The sequence below is a fragment of the Schistocerca cancellata genome, chromosome 9 (assembly GCF_023864275.1).
Source record: "Schistocerca cancellata isolate TAMUIC-IGC-003103 chromosome 9, iqSchCanc2.1, whole genome shotgun sequence".
In the NCBI taxonomy this organism is placed as follows: Eukaryota; Metazoa; Arthropoda; class Insecta; order Orthoptera; family Acrididae; genus Schistocerca; species Schistocerca cancellata.
Window position 1 is genome coordinate 359,515,386 of NC_064634.1, and position 20,795 is coordinate 359,536,180.

Genomic DNA, 20,795 nt, shown 5'->3' on the forward strand with positions numbered 1-20,795 from the left:
CCCATGCTCCAGGCCACTTCTCCATAACTCCTTCCATTTCCTAAACTTCACCAGTCCTTTTCATTCATCCGTTATCCTTCCCCTTCAGCCCTTCTGTCAGAACAAGCTACTGCCTCCAAAACCTTGCACATTTTCTTAACCTATATGTACGATTCGTCCTTCAGCCACTTGGTGAGTAGATTCTTTTTGTCTATCCAGTTATCCTTATATATAAACGCCAGTGTCCTGGCTCACTCACTCACTCACTCATCATTGACCATCCCGAACGAAACGTTGAAGATAGAAACTTGAAATTTTCAGAGAGTGGTGATTTCACACTGTAGGTGTGTTTAAGAATGGATTTTTCGAAATGATGTATGAAACTTTCATTGTGCAAGCATTTTTGAAGTTAAAGCTATAAAAAATTGAATTCGGGCTTCTTGATTAGAAATAAAATGTTTTTCCGTGTTTTTGGAAATTCAACCCCCAGTGAGTGAGGGGGGGGGGGGGGGGTTGAAATAAGTGATGGAAAATTTTTAACATAATATTTCATTATATTAAAAAAAGCTAAGTCCATGGAAACTTCTATTTCACTTCTTGGTTAGACATAAAGAAATGTGCGTAAGGGGATGAAAATTTATATGGAAAAAGCACTACAAGAACGCAGATGGCATGATTAACAAACACCTCGGACTCCCGGCTACCAGAATCATATTTTGGTCAGAAGTACATTCAAAAAAGACCATGCTTTAGAAGCTTTAATTAGTGTGAAAAGTGTAGAAAGTGTTACAATTTGTGAACTAAATCAAAAAAGCTATTTGACAGACACCACAAGAAACTGACTTTGTCAGAATTGCATAGAAAAAGAAATACTTCATTAATACATTAATTTTTAGTAAGCATAATAAATGTTTATGAAATTATTTTAGATGTAATCAGTATGCAGACGTGAGCAAACCAACGGGTCCTAACTAAGAATATAGGCAGTTAATAAAGTTAGCACAGCTTGCTGTGTCTAGTCGAAGTAGATCAATCTAGGCATTCAACACGCCATTGCCGATAGTGTATTTGTAGTTGTTACTGTTGTGCTTTCAAGCAATTGGCCATGTGCATTTTTCATTCCTCTGTCATTCCTACTAATACTATGTTACTAACATTTATATCAGATAATTTGCAAAATAATCTTTGACTTAATAATTATGACTGACTTGATTGCTTTGTTCTAGGTTAAATTACTGGACATTCCTGAAAGAAAATGTGGACTTTTATTCAGTGCTGACAATTTCACTTTGTTGCCCTCAGAAAAAATCTGTGTCAATATTTCATGGGCTCCAATTGAACATGGTTCATGGCATCACACAGTGAAAGTAGTAACTGACAAAAAAGGCAGCTACAGCCTTAGAATTGTCTGCAGCTCTGCAAAAATACAGGTATTAAATTTGAATCACTGCTTTGCACGTAGAGTTTATTCTGTAAGATGGTTCACTATGAAAGCACTATTTATCTTTACAGAAGAAGAAGAATGCGTACAAACCATTAAGAGATCATAACCAGTCAACAGTTATATCCAAAAAAGTAAAAAAACCTTGGGTTTCCATTACTCATACAAGATATGAAGATCACGTAAATAGCAGATCTGAACAAAATATGGCATCGAAACAAAATAAATTTAAACCTGCACAAAGCTTTAATTTCAGCTCTACTGAAGTGCCTCAGTTTTCAGGTGTAAGGACACCACGAAGAGATACATATGTACTGAAAAATATGAAAAACAATGAGGGAAAGGAGAATGTACTTTATGAAGATAAATTTAAGTTACCCTCCAGAGTGAAAGTTCCAAAATCTGGAGTTAGACTGGGTTCCACAAACGATTTGTGTCTATCTCCATTACATTCTGTACTAACAGATGATGTATTTAAGTCAAATACTTCAGTTTCGCCTTCATTTGATATAAAACTTAAGAATTTCTGTTTCACCCCAGATTTTAACCTTAAAAAACATGTATCTCATGGATTTAATCAAAATTGTGTTCCTCCAGGCAAGAGACAAGACTTCTCAATGTGTAAGAACACGGTGACGACAACGACGACAAAAACAACAACCAGGGAATGGTACAATGGTAATGATTCTACATTTTCCTTTACAAAATCTACAAAGCTGAAAGAATATAGTTTTTCATTTGCCAGTACCCCTAGAAAAAGTGGCTCTTCATGCTCTGAAACATTTGATGATAGTTTAGAAGTCGATCCATCAACAGCTTCAGTACATTTTGATAAAGTTGTCACCCAGAGAAAATGTTCTGATGAAGTTAAAACCCCTCCAGGATTTTACCTCACGAAGAGAGATTTAAATACGGATTTTAATGAACAACCGTGGGGTGAAGCTACTTCAGCTGATTTAAATTTCGATTTTGAATCATTCAATGTACAGCCCATGTCGTGGCCCCCTGACTTGAGTTTTCAGAGCACACCACTAAAAAATCCCATATTGAAATTATCACCAATAAAACATGCCAAAATGGATTTTAGTTTTCCATTGGATTCAAAGGAATCTGAAATTGATAAGGGTAAAAGTAAAGACTCGTATGAGCTTGTTGAAGATGAAATGAATACCACCTATCTACTAGAACAGAAAGCAACACTCTCTGTGGTAGATGAAGCAATGGAAGATGAATACAGTGTTGCTGAAAAAACTGCAGAACCTGTTATAAAAAAAGAAATATTCGATGACTTTAACTTCAGTTTCCTAAATCATCAGAAATCAGTTTTCTCGTGTGGAGAGACTGGATTGCAAAATTCAAGCAACATATTTACTTCAAAAGTACTGAGTAATTCCCCATCCGAGAAGCCAGAGACTAATGTGCTTGGGTTTGAAGTGCTGGAGGAGACGGATGAAGAAACTTCAAAAACATCAAATAAAGGTGAGTATAAGTACTGCAAACATCATTGCTGACATAACTGAATAGCTGAAAACCGACATTGTTATACATGTGTGGACCATTTTCCTTATAGAGCATAAATATGAAAGAAACAGTGCAGCTGAGGAATGTAAGGGACCTCCAAGCAGATCTCAAGCAATTGCTTTACATTTTTCACCACCAAAACCCACCAGTGAAAGCAAGTTACCGACAAAAATGAGAAGTCCAGTAGGATTTAAATCTGGTGAGTGTTTTCAAACTTATCTAACATAATTATTTTTACTAATACTTGTGAAAATAGTACACCAAAGAACATAAATCTGACTGAAATGAACTTAATACCACCATTAACTACGTGGATATATTCGAGATTAAGATTAGATATCAGATTATGATTAGTTTTTCCCTGTGTTAGAGTATGATATTGTTCTGCAACTGTAAACTGAATAAAGCAGTAGCTCCTCTAGTTGCTACAGTGAAACCACTATTTTACGCTTTTGTGGGGTCCAGACTTAAAAACCCTTAAATTGAGGAAAATGTAGAATTAAGACCCCCAAAATACAAATAAAAACATGTGTAATTGTCATCTGTGATTAAAAATTGCAATCCTCACCAACTGCATAAAATCTTTTTTAGGGAAGGAAATGAATGTAATGAGTATACAATAATAGGTGGTAATGAATTTCATAAAGTGTGGGTCAAAGGACAGAGATATGATGAATGAAATGAGTTTGGCTGTCAAGAAAGCAATGTGTGATGCCTTCAATGACACCGTAGCAGAATATTGTCAAATGACATTTGTCAAAATCCAAAGAAATTCTGGTAATACGTAAAGGCTACTAGTGGCACCAAAGTTAGTGTCCAGTCCCTAATGAATGAGATAGGAACTGAAATTGAGGGTAACGAAGCAAAAGCTGAAATGCTCAATTCCATTTTCAGATGTTCCTTTACAAATAAAAACTATGGAGAATTGCCCCAATTTAATCTTCATACCACTTCAGATTTGGAGCCATGCCATATCCAGTGCCTTTTCCAGCTGCGCTGTGTTTCTTGGTGGAGGAGCCGTGCCGTGAACAGCCTGATTGAGAATTTCCCACAGATTCTTGATTAGGTTTAAATCTGGGGAGTACTGTAAATTCATCCTGGTGCTCTTTGAACCATGCACATAAACTAGAGATCAGAAGGAAACCCCGTATATTCGCTCTAAACTCGCCACCAAGTTTGATGGCATCATCTCCAAACACTCTGTCTCTGAGCCCATTGACTCGACTTCTGAGTCTCCGCTGCAGACCTGAGTCTGTGTCGGGTACAAATGGACTTCACTCCCTCAGATAGGAGAGGCAGTATATGAGTTTGCACATATAACTGCAGATGGGTGGTACACAGTAATGATTTTAGCTTTTTAGTCATTTTAAAATGCAAGTTGTAATCCCACAAAATGTCCAGTCTGTCTAAATGACAAAAGCAAGCATTGGGCATAATTATTTTTCTGTAGCATTATAATGACTGATCAGTTAGCAGTGAATATTCTTACGTTTGTACATCCATTTATGTAGATAACTTTTTCGAAGACTGCTGCAGATTTATTGTAATGTTCAATATCTAATCAGAGACTGTCCAACAATTAACTGACATATACACACTTTCTGGCATTACGGAGCCTGTAATGACAGTACCAGAAAACATAATACTAGGGGAAGTGCAACCCCTGAATAATGGTAATTAATTACAAAAATAAATTACTGAAACAAATGATACGCTACACAACTCACAACTGGCAAGTAAAGTGCACTTTCCATCACAGGGATATAAAAGTGCCATTACTCAGTGCCCAGTTTTTGTTTGACGCAGCACATGTGTTTTCTCTTGGTGGAGGTGAAATAAATAAGAATACAGTCTTTTGTTTGCATCGTACGAAATTAGTATGCTTTTCATTTGAAGCATGGACTATAGTATGAAACTTATTCCTAATATCACTCCTCCTCTCAGGGAACACATTTGCAATTTTGTACTTCCGCATCAATTCATCATTCTCTTATTTCCTCCACAGTCTCATAAAACACAGCTTTGTTAAAGGCCATCTGGTCCTGATAATTGGTCATTTTGCCTTGTCTGCTATTTTACAGCAGCAAGATCATGTAAACATCTTCCGTACTAACAGTAAGTCACTACTAGCCTTTCGCTTCTGTGTGCTTCAGTAAGAGAAAACAAGTGGACAAATATAAAATGACTGCAGTGCCACAGTTCTTGGGCTCGTCATACTCGTGGAATACAGTGGGAATGAAGGAAGCCCATTAGCACTGAGGTAATGATGGTACCTTGATTTGTGAAGTATGAAGTATGTAGCCCGCAACATTAGGCTCGTACTTACTCTGTTTCTGATGTGTAACATGCATTGTGGACTGTGTCCTCCTGGTAGGTGGCATCATGCTGAGAAAAAACAAACTGCATGTAGGGGGTGGACATGACTCCTAAGGATAGATGTGTACCTGGATTGATCCACTGAGCCTTCCAGAATGACAGGGTCACCCATGAGTGCTGTGAAAACATTACCCAGACCATAACACTCCCTGCTACAGTGTGGACCCCTCCAAAGATTGTTGCAGGGTATTTGCTTTCATTTTCTTCAAAGAAGGCAAAAACACCACTTTGGCAGTAGGATGTTTTTATTATTATTATTATTATTATTATTATTATTATTATTAAAACCACATCCAGTTTCTCCATAGTTCAGATGCATCCTCAAGAGATCTAATCAGGGATTAGAAAGGAAGTATTTTACATTTTTTTTTTTCACCGGCTTAGTAAATATTGTTATATCGGATAGGTTAATCCTATACATTCGACACTTGCATAAATTGTGTCTACAACATTATTTTATACAGTCCTGAAGCCTCTCCTTGTCCTTGATGTCACTAAAACCCATTAAAAGCATTTGTCAAATTTATCAAAAGGGCATGTCCCTAAAAGAAAATAAAGCAAGTATTTGGTGTGGAGATAATAAAACAGGCCATGAGAGGTGTGTAAAAATGTATATAAGCATGAATAAAAACAAGACATTTTATCAGCTGGAGGCAATGCAGGCACGGTCATAAGGAACACTGAAGTAGCTAAAGTCCTATGCAAGCAGGCAGAAGGATAACCGCCTTGGCTATGGTATCCAGACACCCAGTAAGATGGCTCTAAAGAAAGTGGGACTCCTGCAGCAGATGTTGAAGCATAAGAGCGGGAGGTGCTGTACATAAAAATAAATTTAAATTTAAATCATCAAGTGATAGAAAATGTGGACGATGCATGGGTAGCAGGTTACCTTTTTCAACCTCTTGTGGATGTTTCCCTTTGTCTCGTTTTCACAGCACAGGAATTCTATGAGAGCATGTTGCTTCTGACGAATGTCAAGTGTAGCAGCCATCTTGAAGACATGATGTGACGGTGCCACTCACAGGAACAGGTTGAACTAAGTTTGAAAACAATTGGGAAGGATGTATCTACACACTGTAAAACTTTCACACATGCAGAATGAAAACTGTATTTTTACAAAAATAGTGTGCACTTCTTTTGGAGTGACCCACTGTTTCTAGTGGGTCTGACAAGTGTGTTGATGTAATAAAGTCAAATGTAAGTCACTCCTGACTGAATATTCAGTAAGATGTGAATCTCCATGTGCTGCAGAACTTATAAATATCATGGCATAGAATTAGAGAACAAGGAAATATTCTTATTGGACATTCCATTTTGCATTTTGTATATGATTACACAAAATGTCAACATAGGTCACTCTGTGAGTTTGATGTTTCCAAACAATTACCTAGGCATGTTCAGTAGGCAACATAAATAAGGAGAGCAGTGGGACATGTGACTCTTCTAAATGTCTTACACATTCTCAACTATACATGACTAGACAGTGCACTACTGAGTATGGCACATGGAGTTGCTGAAGGTGAAAGTGTGCTTTGGACGCTCAAACCTGTCAGATGTACTGATTGCTTCTCGAATTCCTCTCAATAAGTAGGATTAAATATCACATAGTGTGATGAGGACCAACCAAGAGTAAGTGAAACTAAAGTAGTAAGTTACCAAGAGAGAAGGAAATTGGTGACTTCGTAACTGGTGGAGAGCACCACCAAAGAGTACGCTACTATGTTAGTAACTTAAGAAGGAAATAAGGTCAAAATTTACCCTAAAGCTGTAGCAGGAGTAAAGTTAGAGAGTAAGGTGTGTTCTTTGGTTTTTGTGTTTAATATCAAATTCTATGGATTACCTGGACTATGAAGAATATATGGAGGTGGAGCAAGAGGTAGACATTCCAAGAATGAGGGATTTAATTGAAAGGAGACCCATTAGTGATATATAACGTCAGTGACTTCAAAAAACAGTTTGTTTCGTAAGGAATCTTTTGAATCTCTGCTTAGTACACTGTAGCTGTTACTACAGCATAATTCGGACAGAAACTTTGCTTAATCTCCTAGGCTGCAACTTATTTGTAGACTATGGATCTTTAGACCTCATACATACCAAATCGTAGCAGAGGTTCTCATTATCATCAATCATATTTCTGCTGGTATAGCCTTTAACAGTGTGTCGAACAGTTTAATTACCTTACAGCCACTGTATATGTCTATTCCACAGACCAAGAAAATATATCAAGGAACAAAAGGGTGTTCTGTTGAATTGGTGGATTCCTAAAAGTCGTACAGGCCATAAATTGTGTACATATACCCATACTTTGTCTTTCTGGAACACAAACAGATCTATACAGAAATCCCAAGCATTTCTTTTTTATAAATACAAAAGTCATCTCTGATGCCAATATGAAGATTTGGAACATGGTAGCCATTGGCTGGGTTACGTGCACGGTGCATGCGTATCGGACAATAGCAGTTTCTGCGGAAGTTGAAAATGGACAATATGATGGTTTGTCTGCTGGACATAGTGATATTCTCTCTTCAAACATCTTATGACTCCTGTGTTTCAACCCACACAAGAGCCGAAGGGCACTACAATAGAGCCAGTATTGCTGCTGGAATTCTGCACAACTTCGGACTAGAAGTTGGAGATTCATTTTACACTGATTCTGTGAAGGTGGGTCGCATCAACGATTACACATTTCAGCCAGAAGCAGAAGCTGCGGGCCAAGCTGTCAGAAGATTTATTATACAATTATTTTAAGTAAAATTGTACCTAATTTGCTAATAACATAACAGGTTAGCGAAAAATCTTTTCCTCCTTAATTGAGTAAATAAGGCACTGGATTGTCACTAATGCAGTGAAATGTGACTCATTTTATTTATGTATAATTTTGTAGTTTTGTTTCTCTCTCTTGTTTTTTTCATTTTATTTTTTTGGTCCATGAAGCTATACTATAAATATATTTTGATTAGTTCTAAGAAAAACAAAATACCTGCTTTTATGATTTTGCTAATTCAAATAAATATTGGTAACTATAAAAATTAAATGTACTCATGCTGAAATAATAAAGACAAATATTATGTCATATGAAAAACAAGTACATATTAAACATTGGAAAAAATTCAAGAAAAATAAAATGTTTTATACATATAAAACTATTCCTATTCGTTTAAGAAACCTAAATTTCTTGATTTCATTGCCTGAAGAACCAGTATGTGATGTTTGCTTCATTTTGTTCTTGAATTTACAACTTCCATTTTAAGGCTATGCTCAGTTTCCAGTGATTTCTCTTGGAATTTCAATTATTTTCCTCCCATATTAAATGAATTTTTAAGAATGAAGATCGTCAGCTTTCTGCAGAAACTCCATTTTCTCCACGACAACTGCATGTTGTCTGCCTTTTTTCATGGGTGCATCTTCTGAAAAGTTCCCACCAGAGATTTAAGCCGAGATTCATGACAATGGGATAAAATTTTACCCTCAGCAGTTTCATTGCAATCTTCATAGTAGTTATAATCTTCAGTATTGCTTGAAAGGACCACATTATCTTCATATGTGTCATTACTATTAACTTCAGTTATCCCTTGAAAACTTGCGGGATCATAATGACCATTTGGCATATATAGTCCATCTTTGTTTCGGTTGCTCCACTGCCAGTTTGAAATTGTTCTCAATTACGTTTTAACTTTCATTTGCTTTGCTTTCACTTCCATATCTGTCCAGATTGCTTTATGCTGCTCTTGTGATCTTTCTACAAGAGGTTGTGTGTTGTATTCAAAATGTATTTTTTTCCCAGGCATCCTTGTTAGCATGTTGACAATATGCTTTTCAGATTAAGAAGTAATTATATACTTCATCATTATTTCAGCAAACTTCTATTTTTCACTTTCTGGCATATTTTCTGATCTTTTCTTAACACTTTAATTGACCTTGGCTACCTCCATGTTGCTGTTAGCTCATACATCAAGCTGCGAAAATATTATATGGAGCCATTTAAATTACCATGTGTCACCCACCAATAATGGTTGGTAGTAGATGTAGATGGTGCGGTTTAGAATTGAACATTAGATTCATCCTTTAATAGCATGTTTTTGTTTCATAATACGCTGATCTTATCATTAATACAAAAGCCTTTAGCTTCCTAGAATTTTAATTATGTGTTGTATGAAATGAAGTGTGGATGGTAAGCAGTTCAGACAAAAAGAGAATATAAGCTTTTGAACTGTAAGGCAATAGAAGATTGCTGAAGATTAAATGGGTAGATCATGCAACTAATGAGGAAGTAGGTAAAGCTAATATCTTTTCTTTTTTTTCTTTTTCTTTTCTGCTATCGGACTTTCGGATCCCAGTATGGGAGCTTCACATAAAGAACACACTCTGTTACAAATTAAACTTGGTCATGTGCCTAAGAATATGTGTTCCTTGTACTTTACAAATATTCGAGTGATTCAGTTAAAACAATGGAAGATGTTGCTTTGAAATAATAAAATATAAGACAAATTATTTTGTTTTATTGTCCCTTTAGCATTAACAGAGTTGCCTAATGATGCCTTCATTCATTCATTCTCGTTAAGTTATGCTTGTTTCCGATTCACAGTGAAGTAACCATTGCTACATTGAGTTTCCACACTAATTAAACAGATGATCACTGATCACAGAAGCCTTTTCATTTTGCACCATACTATCAGTAAGTTGGTCCTGACAATTACTGACTCACAAACAAGACATAATTTGAGCCATAAATTTCTTAATTAATCTCACACACCTTTCTGCAAATAAATAAATAAATAAATAAATTGGAATTATTGAAACACTTTTTTTCTACAATGAAACTTAAGACTTTCAACTCTGTTATCTTTCTACCAAATTTTTGATACTATTTATCTGCGACCACTCTGTGCTGAAGGTCAATGACGACTCTTCTACACACATCAAGGCAGCACATGACCACTAGCTCTGGGGTATTGTTGTCAATATATGGCAAGATAATGCTCCCTCAGAGAAAAGGTGCACTTGGCTCTGAAGGTCCCAGATGTCAGTGTTAAGTAAGGAGTATAATATAGGTACATTACAACATCCAAGATAATAGTATTCCTACAAGTACTAAACTGGACTGAGAAAAACGCAATGTATGGCACTGCTTGACTAAAATAAGGGATTGCTTGTTAGACACATTCTGGCAGTTTGGTTTTGAGGGGGAAATGTGAGGGTGGCAAGGGAGGGATAAAAATTGTAGAGGAAGTCCGAGGAATGAATACAGTAAGCAGGTTCGAATGGATGTAGGTTGCAGTAGCTGTGCGGAAGTGAGGGAGATTGCACAGGATAGGCTAGCGTGGAAAGCTGCATCGAAACAGTTATTGGACTGAGGATGACAACAACAACAACAAGGAATACATTTTGTGTCAAAGTAGATGTGTCCAAAAATGAATTGTCTCAGACAGCTTACTGCACTTACAGGTCAACTGCAACATTCACAAACAGAATGCTGCTGAACTTTGCTATGGCTGGTTAGAATGGAAGGAAGGTCGGGTAGGGTAGGTCGTGTTGTTGGCAACAGGGTCACTAAAGACTGAGCACAAGCTTGAATAGAGATTGAATGGGAATTGAGCTCTAATGTCTTTTTCAAAAAACTCACCTGAGTATTTAACTTATGTGATTTATGAACAATGGATATCATTCCTAGACTGGAAAGGTATTGCACTGTACAGATCACGGCATCAACACAAAAATTGAAATAGTATGTGAATCACTGGTGCCAAATAAAAATTTCAAAATTTCTATGGTTGTTACTTTTGATATTTTGTTTTTTATCATCATCATTATCACAATTATTACCTGTTCATACCATATGAGTACTTTTATTTAGCTTATGCGTTTGTAAAATGGCATTTGTTTTCGCAAATCCTTGAGCCCTGTATGCCCTCGCCAAAACCCATGCCCACGTACAGCTATCCAGTTATGGAAAAACAATTGCTGTTAGCAAGTTTCTCAAAATGCACAAGTCCAGAGCTAATAGTAGTAGGGTAAAGAATAACACAGGAAATGTGAGAAAAGTGCTACCTGACAGTGGTACATTGTTTAATTATGATGGCTTGTACAGTAATATAAGTACCACATTGCCTTAAATACAAAATTTAACACAAGGCATTCCTCTTTCAACTGAAGGCCATAACTGAAGGTTGTTCAAAAGTTTTCGAAATGTCGATAGTAACTTTAAAACACACATGCTTGTCAGTTGTTATCTTTGATAGCTTCTCATATATATTAGTTTTTGCATAAACTACAAATAACAATGAGTTCAGCAGAAACAAAATTAAAAGATAAAGAATGCAATAATTCTTCAATTTGAAATGAAACAAAGGATGATTGTTTATTTATATTCGGCAACAGCATAAAAGTGAAGGTGCTGAGCCTCACTTTTCATTTATGACAAATGCTCAAAAAAAAAAACTAACTTTTAGCTCTGGCTAATCTACATTTATGTAAAAATGTTTATCCCTTCTATGCCCAGCAAGCAATAGTTTTATTGGCCTACAAATAGTTATTTCAGTTCATTCAGAAAAGACTTAAAAGAAAAAGGTAAAAGTGATATGATTCTGAGCTTTGTACATGACCTGAGGATACATATCTGCCTCGTATCAGCAGTAAAGGGGTACCGGGTTAGATTGTGACAGTAGACGATTAAAATGTTAATGATAAGTTATAAGTGTTTGTGATTTATGTGCAAGTCCTAGTGTGGTTATTTTTAGATCTGCATATGCTGCCAGAGAATAGCATAACTTCTGTGTTTTTGTTGGCCAAGCAATTGGCCATTGTCAGTGCATTACTCTCCAGTAGGTAGTTCAGCTTCATCGGCTTGCATTTTGACTATTTGCCGTACATTGGCTCCTCACTTTCTACTTTCTTTGAAAATTCCATTATGGTAATGAATAGCCACAAAAATGAAAATTTTATACAATGGTGAATTCTGCATACTGACCTGAATGATGTAGACAACATTGTTTCTTTAAATGTTGTACACGGTATTTGTCACATTACTATTCTTATTTTGCACAATTTCTGTACAAAAGTACTGAGAAAAGTTTGACTTGACACTCCGTAAAAAGTATAATGAAATTTCTGAACCTAAAATAAATTTGTGTATAGGACCGACATGCAAAAGGATCGCCAATCTCTCTCTCAAGAAGCCTTTCAAATCACCCTTGAAGATGAAGAGGACATATGAGGCATCTCTGAAATCAGGTATGTAATGCTTGGATGATAAGTGTTAAAGATCTGCAGATTTCACAAAATGCATGTTGTCTGTTATGGGTATTTGTAATTTTGAGAATATTTTAGTGAACACGTTTAGTAACATTTTTCAAATTATAGTTATTATATTAATGAAAACAATCAATTATTTTCAAAATTATTTAATTGGATAGATAAAAATCTAGTCACTGAGCATCGGCAGAACACACACATAAAAGATGGTTGTAACTGGCCAGCTTTCGAAGCCAGTGGATTCTTTTTCAGGCAGAAGGGTTGAAGGGAGGGAAGAGGGGGTGAAGGAAAAGTACTGGAGAGGTCTAGGAAAAGGGTAGATTTTAGGAAAGTCACCCAGAACTGCGGGTCATGGGAGACTTACCATACAGGATGAGTATTTCCTTTTCCTAACTTAGATGATACAGTTTTCATAATTTTATTCAAATTAAAAAAAAAAACTTCACACTCAGAGACAGCTGGTATAAAACGCAGTGATATGTGAAGATCTCTGGAAAACTTCGGTCTCTTCGGCATTGAGCAAAGAAACCATTTTTAGAAACTCTTATTGCTGGCGTTCCCTCTGTGATAATGCCTACAAGCTTCACAGTAAGTATTTCTCAGATAGGATGAGTTTCTCCATGGGAAAAAGTACGTCTCCAAATTTACTTTCAAAAGTTATTTTTCGACAGCAAAGTTACTAAAAATCATCCTTACAAACTCTGGCAACTTGAGCATTGCCTGTTGCATTACTGGACTCATGCAATTGCTCGGGGAGGGGGGGGGGGGGGCATAAAAGTCGGTTTTCAGTTGAGAAAAAACATCATTAGACATTGTTTCAACTCTTCTTGTGACCGTCCTTGATTAAGTTGAAGGTGTTCGGTGGTAGCCACTATTTCACACTTGTTTTAGAAATTCTGAAGCAACTCATCAGCAGCTTATTGAAACGCATCTTTTATGAATTTACAATGGAAAATCCAGGATGGAATGTAACAGTATTAGAGAAGAAAAGTTGCTACTCACCCTCACCATATAGCGGAGATGCTGAGTCGTGATAGCCACAACAAAAAGATTCATACAGTTATAGCTTTCGGACATTAAGGCTTTTGTCAACAAAACACACACACACACACACACACACACACACACACACACACACACACACACACAAACAACACAGATGCAGCTCGCACACGTCTGCAGTCTGAGGCAACTGAAACCAGTTGCCAGAGATGTGTGTGAGAGTTGCGTTTGTGTGCATGTGAATCTTTTTGTTGTGCCTATCACAACTCAGCATCTCCGCTATATGGTGAGTAGCAACTTTCCTTCTCTAATATTGTTTTATGAATTTGCCATCTTCAAAAGATTAGCGCCTTTTCACCGATGCATGCAAAACACAATAAGAAGGAAGTGTGGCAGCAACAGTTTAGTGTACTGGTTTTGTGAATGGATTTTGCAGAAAACTTAATGGATTTTTAAGTTTCTTGATTTTCTTTTTTATTTCCTCAGTTCGTGGTATAAAGAAAACTTGTGATTCTCAGTTATGTGCACAGTTTTGAAATGTGTCTCAACGTTCGTCTTTTTCACAGATGCATAGGCCGTTTCTTTCTGTTGAGAAAAATTTGCGTTCTCGTTTGGAATGGACTGATAATTTTCTTATTTTTTTGTACATACGCAACTGATTATGCATGAAGTCGTTGCACTACATATTATTTTGTTGATATATGATCACGTTTGAAGATCTTAGTCGCAAAATCTCCCTGACGACCAGTCACGAAATTTGAGATAATATTCAATTGGATGTGGCAAATTGTGACAACATTCTTACAAAATGTCTCATTGCTGACAGCATACGCAACCTATTTACAGTATTTTACTTACATCTGTTCCATGCAGTATTACATTGCAGGAGTTGATAGTGCACTGTAATGTTATGAAACTCTGGGCTCCTCCCAAAAAGTTCTGAACCTATAATGTGTAAAGACACAGGAAATAATGCAGCAATTACTAGCACACAGATGGCGTCCGATTGAACTAATGTGAGAAATGTAGTTGAGTATTTCTTGAACTTTTCCCAGGATATTGCATATTCCATAATTTTTTGGTAGTGCATCCAGATATTATTAACTCTGGTACAGATATTTTGGTATGATTAACATGGTTTTAGGGGTTTGGTACCATTTCACATTTGTTAAAGAATAAAACAAACTTATGTTGAAAAAGTGCAGAATTTCAGAGCTACGAAAAACAGTTGTCGCTCTTATTCAACATTTTTTTCTTTTGCACTCTTACTACCTGCATGATGTACCAAATAAGCACTCACAAACTATCAGAAGTTAGCAATCAACGTGTTGCTAACCTCTGGATTAATGATTCCTCAGGAACCCAAAGCTGTTGACAGCATAAAAAAATGTAGACTTTCACGGCTGGAAATATCATGTCCATTATAATTATCCGGGCTGTTATGCCGTGGTTGGTTGATGAATTCAGTGTCAATGCCCAACGGAGGAACTAAGCCGGTTCCACGAACATGTGAACAGTATAAACTCGAGAATCCAGTTTACAATGGAGGAGGAGGTAGACGGCAAATTAAATTTCCTCGATGTGCTTGTTTTTATAAATGAAAATGGTAGTTTGGGCCACTCAGTATACCGCAAACCCACGCACACGGACCGTTATTTGCACCGGGATTCGAACCACCACCCACAACAGAAGCGGGGTGTTATCAAGACGTTAGCGGACAGAGCTAGAAATATTTGTGAACCTGAGTTGCTCGACGATGAGATGGAACATCTCCACAATGCACTAATGAAGAACAGATATTCGTCCGCCAAAATAAAACGTGCGTTGAGGCAGCCACACAGAAATCATACTGACGTACAGGCTACTGCAAAATCTAAGGTTTTCCTGCCGTTTGTTAAAAATGTAACGGAAAGAATAGGGAGGCTGTTGAGGAAGCGGAATATTACCGTTATTTACAAGCCCACCAGGAAGATACAGGAATACCTTAAGCCTGCCAAGGACGCTCGCAAACCATTGGGAAAAGCTGGAGTGTATAGGATCCCATGCAGCTGTGGTGATGTTTATGTGGGTACCACTAAAAGAACTGTTTCTAAACGTTTGGAAGAGCACAAGGGAAATTGTAGAAAAGGAGAAACGTAACGATCAGCTGTTGCGGAGCATGCTTTCCAGCCAGGGAACCACAATATTCGTTTCGAGGAGACGCAAGTACTAGCGGCCACAAGCGGATATTACGAAAGGCTCTACAGGGAGGCAGTCGAAATCGCTAAACACCCAACTAATTTCAACCAAAAGGAGGAGAGTGTGAAATTAAACGGTATATGGATGCCAGTGTTAAAGAAGATGTGTACCATTCGTCCTCTACTGGGTGATGGCAACGGCGATCGACGGCGACAGACAGCGGCCAATTGCACTGACGTTTTCAAAACACGTGACGTCATGCCGTGGCGCGGGAGCGCGCGGGCACGGAATTTAGCGGCAGTCAGTAGCGAGCCAGTGGGTGTGTTGGATCTTCCATTGAGCTACGGACCCCCTTGAAGATGTCTCCCGCAGTCGGAGACGAAACGTTGGGAATCGACACCGAATTCATCAACCGACCATGGCATAACAGGCCGGATAATTATAATGGACAGCATATAAAAAAAATTGTGTTATTATTTCTAGATGATCTTTTACTCGAATTACCAGTTCATCCTCCATGACCCCCCTGCGGATTCGGGGGTTAGAATAGGCCCGCGGTATTCCTGCCTGTCGTAAGAGGCGACTAAAAGGAGTCTCAAACGTTTTGGCCCTATGTGATGGTCCCCTGTTGGGTTTGACCTCCATATCTCAAAATTTTTCCGAAGAGCGAGCCGATTGGGGAAGGGCGCCTTACTTGGTGCACTGTGTCCATTTTGCGTTGAGAACTTTCGCCAGCTTATTCGTCGTTGCGTTGCAGTCCTGCCCGCTCTACATCTCTTGGGCATGGATACGCTCCTGCGTGCACTTTCTGCTGAGCAGTGTGCAGGGCCACTTTCTGCACTGACAGCGACCATGGACCACGTGTCACGTAACATCCAGCACAATAGCCAGTCCGTTGTGGTGGGGCCGCCATGTACCCTGTTGGCTGTAGCCCCCTGACAACACAGGGATCGCTCTATTGATGCCTGCGCCGTTAACTCCCCACGAATGCCAAGGAGTAGATGCCCATCTCCCTGGGGCATCAGGACTCCCGGCAATGGCCATCCTGCCAGGTGGCCCTTGCTATGGCTGGGTGGCGCCCGTGGGGAGGGCCCTTGGTCGGAGTAGGTGGCATCAGGGTGGATGACACGCAATGAAGCGTGGCACATCTTCTCTCGCTGGTGGCCAGCCACCAGCAGTCTCTAAGCGTTCGAGGGCCCATTTTAAAGGTAACGTTTATGACCCCAAATCGTTCCCCTCCCTCGCCACACCATGAGAGGAACAAAAGGCATTGAATGAAAGTGAGACGTATTCGCCCAGGTATCTTGTATGTACCAGAGCTGATGGCGAATCCTTTATATCCATGAAACCTCAGTTCTTTGTCGAGCATTTAGAGGACAAGTTTGGGGAGGTGGAGGGCTTGTCGAAAATGCAGTCCGGATCGGTGTTGATAAAAACGGCATCTTTTGCCCAATCACGAGCCTTGCTCGCTTGTAATAAGCTGGGGGATGTCTCCGTTACTATCACGCCCCACAAAAGTTTGAATATGGTCCTGGGCATTATCTTCCACAGGGATCTCCTTTTACAGTCCAATGACAAGCTGTGCGCCAACTTGGAGCGCCGAGGTGTCCATTTCGTTCGGCGCGTTCACCGGGGTCCGAGGGATCATCAAGTTGCCACTGGAGCCTTCATCTTGGCCTTCGAGGGTGACACATTACCTAAGAAGGTCAAGGTGATGGTGTACCGTTGTGATGTCAAGCCATATATCACTCCCCCGATGCGGTGCTTCAAGTGTTGGAAGTTCGGACATATGTCTTCACGCTGTGCTTCCGACCTCGTATGCCGCTATTGTGGTCGACCCTCCCATCCTGATACTCCCTGTACGCCGCCTCCCATCTGTGTGAACTGTGGAGAACACCATCCTCCTTGCTCGCCGGACTGTCCGATTCTACAGAAGGAACGGAAAGTCATGGAAATCAAGACCCTGGACCGACTGCCGTACACTGAGGTGAAACACCAATATGAACGGCTTCATCTGGTGCGTATGACATCTTCTTATGCCGCAACTGTCACTTCTGCTACAGTTCCATCAGCTCCAGTCAGCTCTCAGAGTCGAAGGACTACACCTGCCCCCTTGATGGTGGGGGGCACTAAACTCCCTGTTGCTCCTGCTACATCTACTTCAGGAGCAACACCCCCCCAACCATCGGGGACGGGTTCCCCCTTCCCAGCCGGAGAAGCGTAAGACTTCTTCGGCTCCTCTCCAGGAAGGGGTCCCTTGGGGACCTCCCTTCGCAAGTTACGACCAGTACAAAAGCTGACAGCCACAAGTGGCTAAAACGACCACCGGTCCCTGGTCGTAGGGACACACGGTCGTCGTCTGTCCCTGAGACCGACCCAGTGAAGCCCTCCCAGCCTGAGCTACCGAAGGCACAGCGAGAGAAACAGAAGAAGGAGAAGAAGAAGAAGAAGAAGAAAGTCCCCAAGGCTAATGACATTGCGGTGGCACCCATTGTTGTGGCGTAGCAAGACAGCCACGCCACTCAGAAGTAGCCGAAATGCACGCGTTACACACGCCGGCTGGCGTGAGGTCTGAAACAGGATACGTTATGAATGCTATAAAGAAAAGTCCGTAGCTCCATGAATACTTAACTTTAATCCATCATTTGTGTACAGCATTCTTGATGATACAAGTGAGACTCTTTAAATACAAGCACTGTAAGGCTAATGGCGCCTTGCTAGGTCGTAGCCATGGACTTAGCTGAAGGCTATTCTAACTGTCTCTCAGCAAATGAGAGAAAGGCTTCGTACGTGTAGTCGCTAGCAAAGTCATCCGTACAACTGGGGCGAGTGCTAGTACGTCTCTCTAGACCTGCCGTGTGGTGGCGCTCGGTCTGCAATTACTGACAGTGGCGACACGCGGGTCCGACATGTACTAATGGACCGCGGCCGATTTAAAGCTACCACCTAGCAAGTGTGGGTCTGGCGGTGACACCACACTCATCCCACCGCTTCCTACAAGCTCTGCGTCTGAGGATGAGGTGGAGATTCTGGCGTCCGCTGAGCACCTCGATCTCGCCAGTCCCTCGGACACAATGGATGGCTGTTGTACAGGTGGTGACTCAGTAGCAGCAGGGGCCCAGGAGGCATAATCTGCCTCCCCAGTCCCTTCACGCCTTTCCCATCCATGGACAATACCATCCTCCAGTGGAACTGCAGCGGGTTCTTCCACCATCTAGCTGAGCTCCGCCAACTTCTCAGCCTTCATCCTTTCCTCTGCATTGCTCTGCAGGAAACTTGGTTTCCAGCAATGCGCACCCCCGCCCTCTGTGGCTATCGGGGTTATTATAAGAACCGGGCAGCTTATGAAAGGGTGTCTGGTGGCGTCTGCATCTATGTCCTTAACTCTCTCTTCACAGCGAGTCTGTCCCTCTACAAACAGCTTTAGAGGCTGTCGCTGTTAGGGTGTGGACGCCACAAGCTGTTACTGTCTGCAGTCTTTACCTTCCACCGGATGGTGATGTCGCGCTCCATGTCCTGGCTGCACTGATAGCCCAATTGCCGCCACCTTTCTTGTTACTGGGCGACTTCAATGCCCATAACCCTCTGTGGGGTGGGTCAGTGGCAACAGGTCGAGGCGCCACTGTTGAGCATTTATTGTCGCAGCTCGATCTCTCGCTGTTAAATGATTGTGCGTTCACACAGTTCAGTGTGGCGCATGGCACATACTCCGCCATTGACCTTTCAGTCTGTAGCCCTAGCCTCTTACCGTCTGTCCAATGGAGTGTGCATGACGACCTGTGTGGTAGTGACCACTTTCCGATCTTTCTGTCACTACCACAGCGTCACTCTTCTGGGCGCCCTAGCAGATGGGCTATGAATAAGGCTGAAGGGGATTTGTTCTCCTCCACTGCCGCTATTGAGCCTCTCTCTAATGATGATATTGATGCGGTGGTTCAATCGGTCACCACTGGCATCGTTGCTGCCACCGAATCTGCCATTCCCCGTTCTTCTGGTTCCCCTCGGCGGAGGGCTGTGCCTTGGTGGTCGCCTGAGGTCGCTGATGCGATTAAAGATCGCCGGCGGGCGCTCCAGCGTCACAAGCGACATCCCTCCATGGACCACCTTATCGCCTTCAAACGGCTGCGTGCGCGGGCCCGCCTCCTTATCCACCAAGGCAAGAAGGAGTGCTGGGAGCAGTATGTGTCCATCATTGGCCTCCATGTCACTCCATCGCAGGTCTGGGCCAAGATTCGACGCGTCTTCGGCTATGACCCCTGCCAGCTTCCCTGCGCTCTCACTGAATGTAGCAGTTTGTACTGACTCCGACGTCATTGCAACCGCTTAGCAGAGCATTTTGCTATGAGTTCCGCTTCTGCGAATTACCCCCAGGCCTTCCGCTCCATTAAAGAGCGGATGGAACGTCGGAGCCTTTCTTTTCGCACCCACACTTCTGAATCGTACAACGCTTCATTCAGTGAGTGGGAATTTTACAGTGCCCTTGCTGCTTGCCCTGATACCGCTCCCGGGCCAGATCGCATCCACTGCCAGATGCTGAAACACCTTTCAGTGGACTGCAAGCGACGCCTCCTTGACCTTTACAACCGTTTCTGGGTCGAGGGTGAGTTTCCGTCGCAATGGCGGGAAAGTATTGTCATCCCCGTTTTGAAACCTGGAAAAAACCCTCTGGAGGTGGACAGCTACCGTCCCATTAGCTTCACCAACGTTCTTTGCAAGTTGCTTGAAAGGATGGTGAGCCGGCGCTTGAATTGGGTGCTGGAGTCTCGGGGCCTTCTGGCTCCGTCTCAAGGTGGGTTCCGTAACGGCTGCTCCGCCACCGACAATCTGGTGAGCCTGGAGTCGGCCATCCGGACTGCCTTTGTCCGCCGTCAGCACCTGGTCGCTGTCTTTTTCGACATGAGGAAGGCGTACGATACGACATGGCATCATCACATCCTTTCTACGCTTCATGGATGGGGTCTTCGGGGTCCTCTGCCGATTTTTATCTGCAATTTTCTGTCATATCGTACCTTCCGCGTGCAAGTCGCGGCCTCATGTAGTTCCTCCC

At 40.9% G+C, this 20,795-nt stretch overlaps 1 protein-coding gene across 1 annotated transcript in view; it reads left to right on the top strand.

Moving 5' to 3' along the window:
* The window catches only part of LOC126100586 (protein abnormal spindle), a 209,745-nt gene that overhangs the window by 57,802 nt on the left and 131,148 nt on the right, over window positions 1-20,795 (top strand). Inside the window, exons 3-6 of the mRNA XM_049911209.1 lie at window positions 1,206-1,409; window positions 1,492-2,899; window positions 2,991-3,140; window positions 12,452-12,547. Coding sequence (XP_049767166.1) covers window positions 1,206-1,409; window positions 1,492-2,899; window positions 2,991-3,140; window positions 12,452-12,547 — 1,858 coding nt within the window. The remainder of the gene's footprint in view (window positions 1-1,205; window positions 1,410-1,491; window positions 2,900-2,990; window positions 3,141-12,451; window positions 12,548-20,795) is intronic.